The sequence below is a fragment of the Bos mutus genome, chromosome X (assembly GCF_027580195.1).
Source record: "Bos mutus isolate GX-2022 chromosome X, NWIPB_WYAK_1.1, whole genome shotgun sequence".
Classification (NCBI taxonomy): Eukaryota; Metazoa; Chordata; class Mammalia; order Artiodactyla; family Bovidae; genus Bos; species Bos mutus.
Window position 1 is genome coordinate 75,385,124 of NC_091646.1, and position 14,967 is coordinate 75,400,090.

General features: G+C 38.9%; 1 protein-coding gene across 11 annotated transcripts in view; it reads left to right on the forward strand.

Moving 5' to 3' along the window:
* Nucleotides 1–14,967, forward strand: part of EDA2R (ectodysplasin A2 receptor) — a 115,222-nt gene that overhangs the window by 38,995 nt on the left and 61,260 nt on the right. For 6 of the 11 annotated variants that reach the window (XM_070365528.1, XM_070365526.1, XM_070365530.1 and 3 more), the window contains one exon: nucleotides 5,106–5,202. In XM_070365528.1, the coding sequence (XP_070221629.1) occupies nucleotides 5,116–5,202 (87 nt within the window). In that variant the 5' untranslated portion in view covers nucleotides 5,106–5,115. Of the gene's footprint in view, nucleotides 1–4,478; nucleotides 4,557–5,105; nucleotides 5,203–14,967 lie in introns of all 11 variants that reach the window. The other 5 variants (XM_070365522.1, XM_070365531.1, XM_070365529.1 and 2 more) reach the window with 1 other exon arrangement.

Below are 14,967 nucleotides of genomic sequence, written 5' to 3' on the forward strand. Positions count from 1 at the left end.
CAGTTTCTTTACCACTACTTCCCTGGTAGCTCAGAGGGTAAATCATCTGCCTTCAATGCAGGAGACCTGGGCTTGATCCCTGGGTCAGGAAGATCCCCTGGAGAAGGGAATGGCAACCCACTCCAGTATTTTTGCCTGGAGAATCCCATGGCTGGAGGAGCCTGGTAGGCTACAGTCCACAGGGTCACAAAGAGTTGGACACGACTGAGCAACTTCCCTTTCCCTTTCTTTACCACTAGTGCCACCTGGGAAGCCCATTTTATATATATATATATATATATATATATGTGTGTGTGTGTGTGTGTGTGTATTACAATATATATATTATATAATATATATATTTTATTACAATATATACATTATACATGTGTATTTTATATATATATGTGTGTGTATATACACACATACATTGATATATAGTTTGTGTGTTCATGCTTAGTTACTCAGTTGTGTCCGACTCTTTGGGACCCTGTGGATTGTAGCCTGCAAAATCTGTCCATGGAATTCTTTAGGCAAGAATACTAAAGTGGGTTGCCATTCCCTTCTCCAAGGGATCTTCCCAACCCAGAGATCGAACCTGGGTGTCCTGCATTGCAGGTGGATACTTTGCTGTCTGAGCCACCAGGGAAGCCCTTCATATAGCTTTTCAGTTCTCTATAACTTACAGTTTTGTTTTTTTTTTTGTTATGTGGGTTGTCTTTTTATTTTTTTAAATTTTATTTTATTTTTAAACTTTATGTAATTGTATTAGTTTTGCCAAATATCAAAATGAATCTGCCACAGGTATACATGTGTTCCCCATCCTGAACCCTCCTCCCTCCTCCCTCCCCATACCATCCCTCTGGGTCGTCCCAGTGCACTAGCCCCAAGCATCCAGTATCGTGCATCAAACCTGGACTGGCATCTCGTTTCATACATGATATTTTACATGTTTCAATGCCATTCTCCCAAATCTTCCCACCCTCTCCCTCTTTTTCTTGATAGTGTCCTTGAAGCACAAAAGTTTTAAATTTTGGTTAAGTAAAATTTATGTATTTTTTTCCTGTTTTGTTGTGTTCCTTTTGGTGCTATGATCTAAGAAATCATTGCCTAATCAAAGATCATGGTTTATACCTATATTTTCCTATAAGAAAAAAATTTAATTATAAACATTTTTGTTTCCTTATAAAAACTCCTTTAAGAGTTTTATAGTTTTATATCTTTCATTTAGAGGTTTGGTCCATTTTAAGTTAATTTTATATATGGTATGAGATAAGAGTCCAATTTGATTCTTTTTCATGTGACTATGCAGTTGTCACAATATGTTTTTTTGAAAAGCTTATTTCTTTCCCATTGAATTGTCTTGGCACTCTCTTTGAAAATCATTTGACCATAGTGTAACAACTTTATTCTAAATGGCCGCAAATTAGAAACAGCCCCAAAAGGGAACCCTCTTACACTGTTGTTGGGAATGCAAACTAGTACAGCCACTATGGAGAACAGTGTGGAGATTCCTTAAAAAACTGGAAATAGAACTGCCTTATGACTCAGCAATCCCACTGCTGGGCATACACACTGAGGAAACCAGAATTGAAAGAGACACGTGTACCCCAATGTTCATTGCAGCACTGTTTACGATAGCTAGGACATGGAAGCGAATGGATAAGAAAGCTGTGGTACATATACACAATGGAATATTACTCAGCCATTAAAAAGAATACATTTGAATCAGTTCTAATGAGGTGGATGAAACTGGAGCCTATTATACAGAGTGAAGTAAGCCAGAAAGGAAAACACCAATACAGTATACTAATGCATATATATGGAATTTAGAAAGATGGTAATGATAACCCTATATGCGAGACAGCAAAAGAGACACAGATGTATAGAACAGTCTTTTGGACTCTGTGGGAGAGGGAGAGGGTGGGATGATTTGGGAGAATGGCTTTGAAACATGTATAATATCATATAAGAAATGAATCACCAGTCTAGGTTTGATGCAGGATACAGGATGCTTGGGGTTGGTGCCTGGAATGACCCAGAGAGATGGTATGGGGAGGGACGTGGGAGGGGGGTTCAGGATGGGGAACATGTGTACACCCGTGGTGGATTCATGTTGATATATGGCAAAACCAATACAATATTGTAAAGTAATTAGCCTCCAATTTAAATAAATAAATTTAAATTAAAAATAAAATTAAAAAAAAAGAAAGAAACAGCCCAATGCCCATCAACCAAAAGAAAAAAAAAAACACACATAAAATAAATTATGGCATATCCAAACAATGGAATACTATACAGCAATGGTAAGGAATAAATGTTGCTATACACAATGTCATGGGTAAATCTCACAGATGTTGTACTGAGCAAAGAAAGCCAGAAACAAAAGAAGGCTCTCATATGAATCAAATTTACATGACATTCAAGGACAGGTTAAACTAATAATGGTGATAGAAGTCAGAATAGAAATTACTTCAGAGAAGGAAATGGCATTGACTGGGAAGGGGTATGAGAGAGTCTGCTGAGGTAATGAAAAGGTTTTTTATCTTTATCTGGAAGCATTTGTATGAGTATATTCCCTGGTGGCTCAATGGTAAAGAATCTGCCTGCAATGCAGGAGACACAGGAACTGTGGGTTATATTCCTGGTTCGTGACGATCCCCTGAAGGAGGACATGGCAACCCACTCCAGTATTATTGTCTGGAGAATGCCAGAGACAGAGGAGCCTTGTGTGCAATAGTCCATGGGGTTGCAAAGAGTCAGTGACGACTGAAGTGACTTAGCACACATCCATACATATGTCAAAATTTTATAGATCCATCTATGTTGCTGACTTATACAGCAGTTTGGAGGATTCAGATGTATCTTCTGGGATACTTTGGAAGAGTGTCTAGCTGCAGTTATAGGGCACCTCAGAGTAGCTCTGATTTTCTCAAAACTTAGTTATTCTCTCTCACCTTCTCTTAAAATAAAAAGGCAGTACATGTACTACAGGACACTGCTGACCACAGGGAAGAACTTGACATAAGGCCTGAGTTTGTCCCTTGGTAATAATTTAACCATTATTAGACAATTTTACTCATAGCCATGACCTCTTCATAACAGATCAGAGTCATTGTGGCTTCTCTTTAAAAAAGGTAATTTGTTAAACTTATTGTGAAAGACAGTTTAATTTGCTTGCTTGGGATAAACAGTTTGACAAAGTAGAAGGAAAAAAAAAAAGCCCTATGTTTGTTCCCTGGAGCCTGATATGGGGATTTGGCCATACACCTAACTTGCCTACTCACAGGTCTCAAAGCCAAGGTTAGAGGGACATGTTAAGATTCATGCCACATGACATTTATTAGATGGAAGGGGCTCTGGATACCAAATATAATAAAGTGTCTCAGATACCCAAAGGGCAGAAACAGATGCTATGGAGATTTCAGATGCCTATATTGGGAGCTTATCATAAGGGCATGACTGCTCTTTGGCTCCTGCCAATGATTTTCTGTTTTTGTGGGCAAGAATAGGATACAGGGGAGTTGCCCAGACCAGTATTCTGGCCCTGTGCCCATGACACTTAATTATCTTGTCATGAGAGCTGTGAGACCACTGATAGTTCTTGTTCCTAATGACATGATGCGGGGTAGGGAGGGGAGTGTGCCTACTGAGGCTGACACTATGGGTCAATAATAAAAACAACAGACGGGGGCATCTTAAGCTTATGTAAAAAATAGATTTTGTAGTCTACTTTGTTCTGAATTAAGAAATGGGAAAGAATGGCCCAGTTGATCGTGGGAAAAGGTACATTCAAGCAAGAATCCCAGACAGGAAAACTTACTCCATTGCTACTGGGGACTTTTAAAGGGAGGAATGATGGTATCTAGCACAAGTTATACATACACACTCTCCTCTCTTCTGACTGGAAGTACACATTTAGGATTTTATATACTTTGAGAAACCACCTGAAGTTCACCGTGGTATGAGGTTAAGGAGTGAACAAAAGAACCTCACCCCACCTTTCTCTTTGAGCAATGCAAGCCCCATGTATCAGTTACTTACAGTAAAATTCATCTTTGTAGAAAATTACCTCTCTATATACTCAACTCTATCTTATTTTGTATAACTTCTCAAATCCTTCAGAATGCTTTGATGGACCTTAGTTCATTTAATCATTCCAAGGACTATATAAGGTAGGTAAGGAACGTACCGACCCCTTTCTTCAGATTAAGTAACTGAAGCCAGAAAAAATAAAGTCACTCATACAGAATCATAGATTGAAAGAAGAGCCAAGTAAGTTGACCAACCATCCCAGTTTACCTGAGACTGTCCTAGTTTCAACCCTGAAAGTCCCATATCCTGAGGAAGCTTATTAGTCCTAAACAAACCTGTATCCAGGATAGAACCGATATCTCCCAACTCTTTGACCAATGCTAGTTCCAGTGCCCTATACCATTTGTATTTTGAAACCTGTTATCTGAGTAGTGTTTCCTTTTCTCTGCACTTTGATGTACCAGGACATTTCTTCAAGCTGGATCATTCTCCCCTCCCACGCTTCCAAGGACAGAAGCAATGACAGCTAGTTGTCTTCAAAGGTACTTGAGACAGTTTTGGCAAAAGAGAACCATGCTTCAGCTTTCTCATCCACAAAGGGATAATAATCTCTATTGCTTGCAACATGAATGTTATGTGGATCAAATATAATGAGTATGAAAGTGCTTTCAAAACTGTTGATAGCTGGTAACATGTGAGAGATTGTGGCTATACTCTAGTTTCTAGGCAGATACCAGCTCCTTGTCTTATCATTTTCTTTCCAGTTCAGCAAGTGTTACAACCACTAACTGTATGAACATTGGTGAATTCCTTGGCCTTTATGTCTCATTTTTCACATATTCAAAATTAGGTTAATAATAATTTATGATATGGTTGTTTTAAAGCTTGAAGTATTACATTTAAACCATTTAAGACTTCTTGGCACATGGTTAGTGCTATCTAGGCATTAGCTGTTTTGATTTGGCTTCCTCAAACCTTCTAACCCAGGTCCAGAGAATAGACTAAGAGGTCCATAAACCAACTGAGATGGAAGCCACTACTTGCCTTGAGATCCTTTCCATTTGTTCCATAATTGTATTCTGTGCCCATAGCCTTCCCACCATGGATTGCCAAGAAAATGAGTACTGGGACCAATGGGGACGGTGTGTCACTTGCCAACTGTGTGGACCTGGACAAGAGCTCTCCAAGGTAAGTACCCCTGGTCAGGATACTTATTTCTGTTACATCCTAGAAAAGCAGACTGGCAACCAAGAAAGTCCAAGATTAGGAGAGTCAACCCCATCTGTGGCTAATAGGTTTAGCAAATAAAACATATGAAATCCAAAGATTATGACAATAGCATTCACAGTTCCATTAAGAATTCAACCTGGCAGCATCAGAGGCAGGTGAGGATTCCATGAGATAATGGAGTATCTCAAGAGGAGATATATAATACAAAGGTTTAAGAAGGCTGTTAAGTATTATAGACATATGTCAACTAAAGCAAGATCCACTCATTTGGGGTTCAGGAGCCAGCTATCAAGTCTTGGGAATGGAAAAGAGAGAACTGAGTAGGCTGAAATGTGGCCTCTGTATAGAGGAACTGGGCCACTGAGGAAACTGCAAGAGAGGATTCACTGATGGGGAACTAGGAAGGGTCTAGAATCCCAGTTGGTAACAAAACAACCCACAAGGCAGGAATTATATACTCAACCCTGATTTGCAGAGCTGCATTATTGTTTCTGCTTCAGGTCCCCATTGATCCCAGAAACTGAGAGTGGTATTAAATTGAGACTGAAGTTGAGGACATAAAGGTTGGGAGCAGACAGCCAGCAGATTTTTTTCACACTCACATATTTTCTGCAGTTGTCTATTAATTCAGCAATCACTTACTGGTTTTGTTCATTGTTATTCAGTCACTAGGTCATGTCCTACTCTTTGCGACCCCATGGACTACAGCACACCAGGCTTCCCTATCCCTATCCTTCACTATCTCCTGAGTTTGCTCAAACTTATATCCATTGAGTCGATGATGCCATCCAAACATCTCATCCTCTGTCACCCCATTCTCCTCCTACCCTCAATCTTTCCCAGCATCAGGGTCTTTTGCAATGATTCAGCTCTTTGCATCAGGTGGCCAAAGTATTGGAGCTTCAGCACCAGTCCTTCCAGTGAATATTCAGGGTTAATTTCCTTAAAGGTTGACTGCTTTGATCTCCTTGCTGTCCAAGGGACTCTCATGAGTCTTTGCCAACACCACAGTGCAGAAGCATCAAGTCTTCGGTGCTCAGGCTTCTTTATGGTCCAACGCTCACATCCATACATGACTACTGGAAAACCATAGCTTTGACTATATGAACCTAGTCAGCAAAGTGGTGTCTCTGCTTTTTAATATGCTGGCTAGGTTTGTCATAGCTTTTCTTCCAAGGAGCAAACGCCTTTTAATTTCTGCAGTCACTGTCCACAGTAATTTTGGAACCCAAGAAAATAAAATATGTCACTGTTTTCATTGTTTCCACATCTATTTGACATGAAGTAATGGGACTGGAGTGAAGAGGAACTAAAAAGCCGCTTGATGAAAGTGAAAGAGGAGAGTGAAAAAGGTGGCTTAAAGCTCAACATTCAGAAAACTAAGATCATGGCATCTGGTCCCATCACTTCATGGGAAATGGATAGGGAAACAGTGGAAACAGTGTCAGATTTTATTTTTCTGGGCTCCAAAATCACTGCAGATGGTGACTGCAGCCATGAAATTAAAAGACGCTTACTCCTTGGAAGGAAAGTTATTACCAACCTAGATAGCATATTGAAAAGCAGAGACATTACTTTGCCAACAAAGGTCTATCTAGTCAAGGCTATGGTTTTTCTGGTAGTCATATATGGATGTGAGAGTTGAATTGTGAAGAAATCTGAGCGCTGAAGAATTGATGCTTGTGAACTGTCGTGTTGGAGAAGACTCTTGAGAGTCCCTTGGACTGCAAGGAGATCCAACCAGTCCATTCTAAAGGAGATCAGCCCTGGGATTTCTTTGGAAGGAATGATGCTAAAGCTGAAACTCCAGTACTTTGGCCACCTGATGCGAAGAGTTGACTCATTGGAAAAGACTATGATACTGGGAGGGATTGGGAGCAGGAGGAAGAGGGGACAGTGGAGGATGAGATGGCTGGATGGCATCACCGACTCTATGGACATGAGTTTGGGTGAACTCGGAGTTGGTGATGGACAGGGAGGCTGGCATGCTGCGATTCATGGGGTCGCAAAGAGTCGGACACGACTGAGCAACTGAACTGAACTGAACTGAATGGGACCAGATCGCATAATCTTAGTTTTTTGAATGCCGAGTTTTAAGCCAGTGTTTTCACTGTCCTCTTTCACCTTCATCAAGAGGCTATTTAGTTCCTCTCTGCTTTCTGCCATTAAGGTTGTGTCATCTGCATATCTGAGGGTATTGGTATTTCTCTTGGTAATCTTGATTCTAGCTTAAGCTTCATCCAGCCCAACATTTCACATGATGTACTCTGTATATCTGTACACATGATGTACTTTGGTCACCTAATGGGAAGGACTAACTCATTGGCAAAGACTGTGATGCTGGGAAAGATTGAAGGCAGAAGGAGAAGGGGACAACAGAGGATGAGATGGTTGGATGGCATCACTGACTCAATGGACATGAGTTTGAGCAAGCTCTGGAAGTTGGTGATGGACAGGGAACCCTGGCATGCTGCAGTCCATGAGGTTTCAAAGAGTTGGACATGACAGGGTGACTGAACTGACCTGACTGTATATAAGTTAAATAAGCTGGGTGACAATATACAGCCTTGATGTAGTCCTTTCCCTATTTGGAACCAGTTCATTGTTCCATGTCCAGTTCTAGCTGTTGCTTTTTGGTCTGCATACAGGTTTATCAGGAGGCAGGTAAGTTGGTGTGGTACTCTCATATCTTTAAGAATTTTCCACAGTTTGTTGTGATCCACACAGTCAAAGGCTTTAGTATAGTCAATGAAGCAGAAGTAGATGTTTTTCTAGATTCCCTTTCTCTTTCTATGATCCAACAGATGTTGGCAATTTGGTCTCTGGTTCCTTTACCTTTTCTAAATCCATCTTGTACATTTGGAAGTTCTCAGTTGATGTACTGTTGGGGCCTAGCTTGGATTATTTTGAGCATTACCATGCTAGCATGTGAAAAGAGTGCAATTGTGTGGTAGTTTGAACATTCTTTCACATTGCCCTTCTTTGTGATTGGAATGAAAACTGACCTTTTCCAGTCCAGTGGCCAGTGCTGGGTTTTCCCAAGTTGCTGGCATATTAAGTGCAGTACTTTAACAGCATCATCTTTCAGGATTTGAAATAGCTCCACTGGAATTCCATCACCTCCACTAGATTTGTTTCTACTAATGCTTCCTAAGGCCTACTTGACTTCACACTCTAGGATCTCTGGCTGTAGGTGAGTGGTCACACCATTGAGGTTATCCAGGTCATTAAGACCTTTTTTGTATAGTTCATCTGTGTTTTCTTGCCACCTCTTCTTAATCTCTTCTGCTGGTCTTAGGTCCATACCATTTCTGTCCTTTATTGTGTCCATCTTTGGAGAAGGGAATGGCAACCCACTCCAATATTCTTGCCTGAAGAATCTCATGGACAGAAGAACCTGGTAGGCTACAGTCCATGGGGTCGCAAAGAGTCAGACATGACTGAGTGACTAACATTTGCATTAAATATTCCCTTGGTATCTCTAATTTTCTTGAAGAGATCTCTAGTCTTTCCAGTTCTATTGTTTTCTCTATTTCTTTGCGTTGTTCACTTAAGAAGTCTTTCTTATCTCTCCTTGCCATTCTCTGAAACTCTGCATTCAGTTTGGTATATTTTTCTCTTTCTTCTTTGCTTTGTGCTTCTCTTCTTTGCACAGTGTTTGTAAGGCCTCCTCAGACAACCATTTTGCCTGTTTTCATTTCTTTTTTGGGAGATAGTTTAAATACCTACAAACTGGCAGGCATGGTTTTAGGCACTGTGGATGTGGCAAAACAAAATTTTTTGCCTTCACCAACCTTACCTTTTTTTCTAAATTTATTTATTTTTTATTGAAGGATAATTGCTTTACAGAATTTTGCTGTTTTCTGTCAAACCTCCACATGAATCAATCATAAGTAAATTAGTGAAACAGTGAAAAAGATACATACATAGATATGGAAGTATGACAAGAATTAAATTACAGTGATCTTATACAGAATGACTGGTTAGCTCCTATCATGTAGTACAGGAATGCCTTTTTAAGGAGGTGCCTTCTGGGAAGAGGATAGAACTACTACAGAGTTCCAAGGTGAGAGTGAACTAGGAATGTTCAAAGAAGAGGAAGAATGTAAGTACAGCTGATGATTGTTGGGTGAGAGACAGAGTAGTACATAATGAAGTCTCAGAGAGAGATATTGCCAAATCATGGGGACTCTTCAAGTTTATGTTGAGAAATTTTTTTTTAAGTGCACCAGGAATCCTTCAGAGAGTTTTAGGTTTGAGCTTCCCTGGTAGCTTATATGGTATATAATCTGCCTGCAATGCAGGAGGCCCGGGTTTGATCCTTGGATCAGGAAGATCCTATGGAAAAAGGAATGGCAACCCATTCTAGTAATCTTGCCTGGAGAATTTCGTAGACAAGGAGCCTGGCAGACTACAGTCCAAGAGTCACAAAGAGTAGGACACAACTGAGCAACTATCACTTCACTTCACAGGTTGGAGAGTGACATGATCCCCTGACTGAAACAAAATGTAGTAATTATTTAGCCTGCCTCTTTTCTACCTATTTTGCAAATAGAGACTAAGGCCCAGGGATATCAAGAAACAAGCACTAATTCTAATTTTAACTCCTCTACACATAACATTCTATACCACAGTGGGGTACCCACATGATTTATAAGGGATCTCAAGACCAAGGAATGATCACCAAGAGTTCGGTCATGCTGGACATTAGGATGGACCCAATGGAATAAGCTGCTTGGCTTGATAAAATCTATTTTAAATATCACCTTGATCTTCATGATCAGAAGTCTCAGCACTTTTATAAGAACAAGGTATTAGATAAGTCACCCATATTTACAAACCCAAACTTCTCCAAGGGGAAAAAACAGGTCTTTCTGTCAAACTGTTATTTGTTACCGAACTCTCAAAATTAGCCCATGATGAAGTGTCTAAGCATCTCTTTGGTTGTAATTTGTTTTAGCACTACTATAAGCTCAGAAAAAAATGAATTAACTGCAATACTGTGTTCTTCCAACAACTTTACATATAAATAGCTTGTGCTTGTATAGCAGTCTGTGCTTTATAAAGAGCTTTCATGTGCATTATCTCATTTGGCTGTCTTTCCCACCAAGAAGGTATTATAAACCCCATTTTAGATGATGAAACTAAGACTCAAAGAGGATATGTGTCTTGCTTAAAGTCACAGTGGTTCAGTAAAAATAAACATGAGACAGATGCACATGGATTTGAGTCCCAGCTTTGCTGTGGGCAAATCAATCTTTTATTCAGTTAGGATGTACTAAGTTAAAAATAACATAAAACTTAAAACTGATTTGAACCATAAACACGTTTACTTATGTAATAAAATCTGGAAGCAAGAAACCTTGGTGTTGGTTGGGCAGAATGTTGTCAACATCCTGGGCACCTTGCTATTTTTTCCTCATGCTTGTGGTCTTTTGGTTACCATAACTGAAAGCATTACATCCTTACATCATAGTCAGTTAGGAAGAAGGGGCAGGGGAAAAAGCAACTTAATATTGTAAGGGGAGAAGGTGGCGCTAGCAGTAAAGTACCTGCCTGCTTAATGCAGGAGACAGAAGAAACACAGGTTTGATCCCTGGGTTGAGAAGATCCCCTGGAGAAGGGCATGGCAACCCACTCCAGTATTCTTGCCTGGAGAATGCCACGGACAGAGAGGAGCCTGGTGGGTTATAGTCCATAGGATCGCAAAAAGTTGGACACAACTGAAGTGACTTAGCACACACACACGTTTTCCTAGAAGCTCCCCAACAGATTTCCTTTTGAATCTTTTGTATCATATTAACCAGAGTTGGGCATTATAAGTATCTCAAAATTGCATCCGATGCTAGGACATGAGTACTTGGCAAACAAAAATGAGATTGCCATAACAGAATAAGACCAATTGGATGCTTGGGGCTGGTGCACTGGGACGGCCCAGAGGGATGGTATGGGGAGGGAGGAGGGAGGAGGGTTCGGGATGGGGAACACATGTATACCTGTGGCGGATTCATTTTGATATTGGGCAAAACTAATACAATTATGTAAAGTTTAAAAATAAAATAAAATTAGAAAAAAAAAAAAAAGAATCAGTTCTTGAGACTGGTCACTTTACCACCCAGAATTAAATAAATGTTATGTTAATAAGGAAGAAAATGAGCAATGAATTTTGGATAAGAAGCTAACAGCATCTGACACAATCTTATTTTTATAATTTATTTTATTTAGTTTTTAAGTTCACTCATATGAACTGTAAAGTGTTAGTCACTCAGTCGTGTCCAACTCTTTGTGACCCCATGGACTGTAACCCACCAAGCTCCTCTGCCCATGGACTTGTCCAAGTAAGAATACTAGAGTGGGTTGCCATTTCCTTCTCCAGGATGAACTGTAAACATCACTGTAAATAAATCTTTAGAGAAGAGCAACACTCTTCCAGCAGGACATTTTTAGAAGTAAAATGATCAAGCTAAATAATGCATTCAGTTTTAAGAATCCTGTAATATATTAGCAGATAACACTTTTTTTTCTTTATTTTACTAATTTCCACTATAATTACAATTATTGTCAATAGTGCATGGAGTTCGTATATCCCAGAAACCTAACCAAGCATAAATAATGTATGTGTCTATCATCTATTTTATGTCTTCCTTTGTCACATTACATTACTAACATGAGAGGAGTTTGTTTTGTTTTGTTTTTCCTTTTTTTATTTGATAGGGGAAAATATCACCTTTTGGTGTTTGTTTATTTGCAGTGTTGTGAACTGTTTCTGAATTTTTGTTTTCCTATTCTACTCACTGTTTATCATTCATCCTTCACTCATGTAGGGCACCTGACTAGAAATACATATAGCAGAATATGGAGTATTTTAAAAATCTTTTATATAATGTATAATATTTTTAAAAAATCAGAAGTGATTTTTAATTTTATTTCATTTTGTCATTATCTCTTGACTATTTAATGACTGTATCATTAATTTGATAACCTATATTAATAAATTCCAAAATTAAAATATCTTCCATCCCCAGGATAAGGCATTTTTTATTGTGATTTTGGGTTAAATGCCCTCTTATGTTTTATGTTAATATTTTATTTATAATAAATAAGTACTTTATTTATAAATAAGTATAATAAATAAGTTGGAGAAGGCAATGGCAACCCACTCCAGTACTCTTGCCTGGAAAATCCCATGGATGGAGGAGCCTGGTAGGCTGAAGTCCATGGGGTCGCTAAGAGTCCGACACGACTGAGTGACTTCACTTTCACTTTTCACTTTCATGCGTTGGAGAAGGAAATGGCAACCCACTCCAGTGTTCTTGCCTGGAGAATCCCAGGGATGGGGGAGCCTGGTGGGCTGCTATCTCTGGGGTCGCACAGAGTCGGACATGACTGAAGCGACTTAGCAGTAGCAGCATAATAAATAAGTACACTATCAGCATCAAAATTGATATCAGCACTATGCTGAAAATGAAGTAAAAGTGTTAGTTGCTCAGTCGTGTATGACTTTTTGCGACCCCATGGATGGTAGCCTGCCAGGCTCCACTGTCCATGGAATTCTCCAGGTAAGAATACTGGAGTGGTTAGCTAGTCCCTTCTCCAGGGGATCTTCCCAACATAGGGATCGAACCCACGACTCCTGCATTGCAGGCAGATTCTTTATAGTCTGAGGCACCAGGGAAGCCCTTGTGCCTCAAATTTTATATCAGAACTGTGTTAGCTTGGTAAAATTAATTAAGAACATCAATATTTTTCTTGTTATAAAACTAGTTAGCAGGAAAAGAATTTGGGGGGACATGATCATTTGAACATGTTTTCTTTGTTTCCCCATTAGGAAACAAAATTTTCAATATAAATTTTTCATGATACTTTCTTCCTTTCTAATTTCTTAAGAAATGAAACTCCTATTTAAGAAATTATTTTTAAAATTAATTAATTTATTTTAATTGTAGGATAATTAGTTTATAATGTTGTAATGGCCTCTGTCATACATCAGCATGAATTTGCCATAGGCATATGTGTATCGTTGCCCTCCTGAACCCCTCTTCCAACTGCTTCCCTACCCACCCCTCTTCAGGTTGTTACAAAGCACCAGCTTTGGATCCCCTGCATCATAGATGAAACTCCCCTTGGCTATCTATTTCACATTTGGTAATGTGTATATTTCAGTGCTATTTTCTCAAATCATCCCACCTCACCTCCCATTGTGTCCAAAAGTCTCATCTTTATGTTGTGTCTCTTTTGTTGCCCTACACATAGGATTGTCAGTACCATCTTTCAAGATTTCATATATGTGCATTAATATATATTTGTCTTTCTCTTTCTGCCTTACTTCACTCTGTATAATAGTCTCTATGTTCATTCACCTCATTGGAACTGACTCAAATGTGTTCTTTTTTATAGTTGAGTAATATTCCATTGTGTATATGCACCATAACTTCCTTATCCATTCATCTGACGACATCTAGGTTGCTATCCATTCTTATCTTATCCTTATCCTTATCTTATCCTTACCCATTCATCTGGACATCTAGGTTGATTGCATATCCTAGCAATTGTAAATAATGCTGCAGTGAACATTGGGGTACATGTGTCTTTTTCAGTTATGGTTTCCTCAGGATATATGCCCAGTACTGGGATTGCTGGGGCACATGGTAGTTTTATTCCTAGTTTTTCAAGGAATCTCCATACTATACTCCATAGTGGTTGTATCAATTTTCATTGCCACCTACAGTGTAAAAGGATTCCCTTTTCTCCACACCCTCTCAGTATTTATTGTTTGTAGACTTTCTGATGATGGCATTCTGCCCAGTATGAGATGATGTTGTTGAAGACACTATTTTCTCCAGTGTATTTTTTTTTTTTTTTGCCTCGTTTGTCAAAGATAAGGTGTCCATAGGTGTATGGATTTATCTTCTGGTTTTCTATCTTGTTCCATTGGTAAATATTTCTGGGTTTTTGCCAGTAGTATACTATCTTGATGATTGTAGCTTTGTAGTATAGTCTGAAGTCAGGAAGGTTGATTCCTCCAGCTCGATTCTTCTTTCTCAAATTGCTTTGGCTATTCAAAATGTCTTGTGTTTCCATACAAATTGTGAAATTATTTGTTCTAGTTCTGTGAGATGTACAGTTCATAGTTTGATAGGGGTTGCATTGAGTCTATAGATTACTTTGGGTAGTATAGTCATTTTCATTATATTGATACTTCCAGTCCAAGAACATGGTGTGTCTCTCTGTTTGTGTCATCTTTGATTTATTTTATCAGTGTCTTATAGTTTTCTGTATATAGGTGTTCTCTTTAGATAAATTTATTCCTAAGTATTTTATTCATTTTGTTGCAATGGTGAATGAAATTGTTTCCTTAATTTCTCTTTCTGATTTTTCATTGTTAGTGTATAGGAATGCAAGGGATTTCTGTGTATTAATTTTATATCCTATGACTTTACTATGTTCATTGATTAGCTCTAGTAATTGTCTGATGGTGTTGTTAAGGTTTTCTATGTAGAGAATCATGTAATCTGCAAACAGTGAAAGTTTTGCTTCTTTTCCAATCTGAATTCCTTTTGTTTCTTTAATTTTCTGACTGCTGTGGTTATGGCTTCCAAAACTATGTTGAATAGTCGTGGTGAAAGTGGCTCCTTCATCTTGATTTTAGAGGAAATGCTTTCAGTTTTTCACCATTGAGGATAGTGTTTGCTATGGGTTTGTTGTATATGGTCTCTATTATGT